The 2493-nt window shown below is 65.1% G+C and overlaps 1 protein-coding gene across 1 annotated transcript; it reads right to left on the bottom strand.

Moving 5' to 3' along the window:
* Positions 1-32: 32 nt before the first annotated feature.
* Positions 33-1350, bottom strand: EMIHUDRAFT_447083 (hypothetical protein). Its single transcript, XM_005786099.1, has 2 exons — positions 233-1350; positions 33-210 (listed from the first exon to the last, which is right to left on the bottom strand). Exon 1 carries the CDS (start codon positions 1314-1316, stop codon positions 840-842), a length of 477 nt encoding a protein of 158 aa, XP_005786156.1. The 5' UTR covers positions 1317-1350; the 3' UTR covers positions 33-210; positions 233-839.
* Positions 1351-2493: the final 1143 nt, after the last annotated feature.

Here is a 2493-nt window from a genome sequence, read left to right as displayed (position 1 = left end):
AGGAGGGGCAGCGGGGAAGGGGGCTTGGGGGGCGGGGGCGGGGCATGTCTCCGCCCTCGATTGTGCGATCTTGAGAGCTTGGTATCTGTGGGTGACAGGCCGGGAGGGGGGAGGGGAGTTCGTTGCACAAAGGAGTTCGCCGAGCCGCGTTCGACGGCGGGTCTCGGACTGTGTCTGCGGTACGTGAGAGTGCGATACGTAGCCTCGTAGCTTTAGTGGAGCGGAGGCCTAGCAATGGTACACGATCTGTTTAAGGCAGACCCGAGACCGGCCCCGACAGAGGCCGCGACCCAGCCGATACCAGGCGAGGTGGCGCGACACCTCTCAGATAAAGGACTCCAGCGGAGCCGGGCACACACCACGTCCACGACACCAGTGGCAGTGCCAGACACACACTCGACAGTATCACGTGGCACACTCCACGAGAGAGCCCTAAAGCGCGAGCCCTCTCTCCACACATACTACCAGCTACGGTAACTAGAGTGTACTAGCTACTACTGCAGCGTCTGCCCGCCTCTCGCCCCTCGCGCCTCTAGCCCAGTCGGCTGCGCCCTCCCTCCCCAGGCCCCATGTGCCCGGAGGGTCCTACTCTCTCGCTCCCCGACCCCTAACTTACTAACTGTCGGGCCCTCCCGACTCGCCGGTGGTAGTTCGCACCAGAGGCGCCACCGCCTGCCCTGCACGCAATCCCTCGGCAGTAGCGCACGATCGGTGTTTCGTAGCGCCCTGGTGGCGGGATGGCGCCGCTCGTCGGTAGGCTCTTTACGGATAGGCGTGGGCTGCTTTAATCCCGAGCATTGCGAGAAGCAAGTTCTGGCCGAGGAGGGGCCGGCCTGCCCTCAGTCAAAGGAGAAGAATTGCCCCAGCAAACTGCTTATGCACGATGCCTTGTCCGCCTCTGCCATCCCTGCCACCACGCGGAGCGTCTCCACCGACCACCTCTCCAACACGTCTCGTGGCTCGTAGAGCTTAAAGCACCAGGTCAGCCGGCGAAGTCGCTCGGAGCTGCTGCCATCGGTTGAGACTCCTGTGGCGTCAAGGGCAGTGACGATCGTCTGGGTGGGGCACTCGCGAAGTCGCTGCTGGAAGGTCATCCGTGTTGTTAGCGTAGGTCGACGCGGCTCCACTGGCGGGGGGCGGATCACTCGGGGCCGCCGGATCGGCGTCTCTGGATGAGCGACCGCCAGGTTGGAGAGGAGGAAGGTTGGCAGATCCTCCTCGTCGACCGAGCACACCGAGGTCGGCGAGGAGGCTCCGAGCGACGAGCACTCACTGCTGCTGCACCGCGACATGCCGCTGCGTATTCTCACTTGCATGCTGTTTGTGGACTGTGCTGCTCGTCGTTTGATGCCGACGGCATCAAGCCAGCCAGCCAGCTGAAGTCCATTTTGTTTTGAGAGCGCCTTCGTTGTTAATAGTACAAACCCAATGGTCCTCTGCGAGCGGTCCGTCGTTGCGGTCGCACACACGCACACGCCACGCCGCACCGCGCGCCCGCCCACCGCCCCGCCCAGGCGGGAAAGAGATGAGGAGACGGGACGGCAAAGGAGGAAGCCCAAACACGTATGGGAGGGTTCAGTAATGCGCCACGCTGCCCGGCGTTTCTCACTTTCCGGGACAGCCCCGCCCTTGTGAGGCAGGAAAGTGACGGCTACCCCGTACGCCCTGCGGCCTGCTACTCCGACGCCGACCTCCCGTTCTCCCCTCCTCGTTCCCCCCTCGAATGCTCCGGACCCCGACAAGCCGCCCGACGATGGGCCCCTGCCCCGCACGCTCCCGCCCCTCTGCCCCTCACACACACCCAGGCCCGACATGCACATACAAGACAAACCCGGCGTCCTGCTCTCAAAAGAAAAAGAAAAAATGGGAAGGAGGAGACCAGCGGGGGAGACTCCCCGCCTATGCAACACCCCAGAGAGGGGCTGCCATCGCCGAAGCTGTGCCTAAGCATAACTCCCAAACCCGCAGCGGCCCGGGGGGCCTTGGGGGCAGCCTGCCGGACCGCTGTTGCACGGGGCCAAGCCCCAGAAGATGAGAGTAGTTGATGGATCGGGCTGTCGACCGTGCCTCCCCTCTTTTCGTCAGAGTGGGACCTACGCCGCGCCGGGTAAGGGGCGCGCCCGGTCCTCGACGGAGCCGCGCGCCCCAAACGACCCAGGCGGCGAGTAGTCGTCCTCCAACCTTCGACTCGTAGTCGGCCGTGGTCAGCGCCCCTCCTCCCTCGCCCGTCCCTAGTCATACTGCTCCCGAGGCGCCCGCGGCATCTCTCCGCCCATCATCGGTCCCCGGCGAGGCGGCCTCGTCTGCGCGGTCCAGCCTCGCGGAGATCGCATGGAGGAGGAACTCCTGGGCGACGGTGGAGGCCGCGTCGCCGTTGTGCCCGTCCGCGATGAGCGCGGCCGTGCACAGCTCTTTGGTCACCACGCTCTCGAAGCTGCAGAGAGGTGGGCGCGCGAGTCAGCAGCGAGTCAGAGGAAGGCGCGCGTGCATACA

The sequence above is a fragment of the Emiliania huxleyi genome, assembly GCF_000372725.1.
Source record: "Emiliania huxleyi CCMP1516 chromosome Unknown EMIHUscaffold_1543, whole genome shotgun sequence".
Lineage (NCBI taxonomy): Eukaryota > Haptophyta > Isochrysidales > Noelaerhabdaceae > Emiliania > Emiliania huxleyi.
Note: the sequence above shows the minus strand (reverse complement) of the source record. Positions and strands in the feature narration are given on the sequence as shown.

Bases quoted from the DNA above. Each gene is read 5' to 3' on its own strand.
- EMIHUDRAFT_447083 (XM_005786099.1), bottom strand. From the start codon at position 1,316: ATGCAAGTGAGAATACGCAGCGGCATGTCGCGGTGCAGCAGCAGTGAG.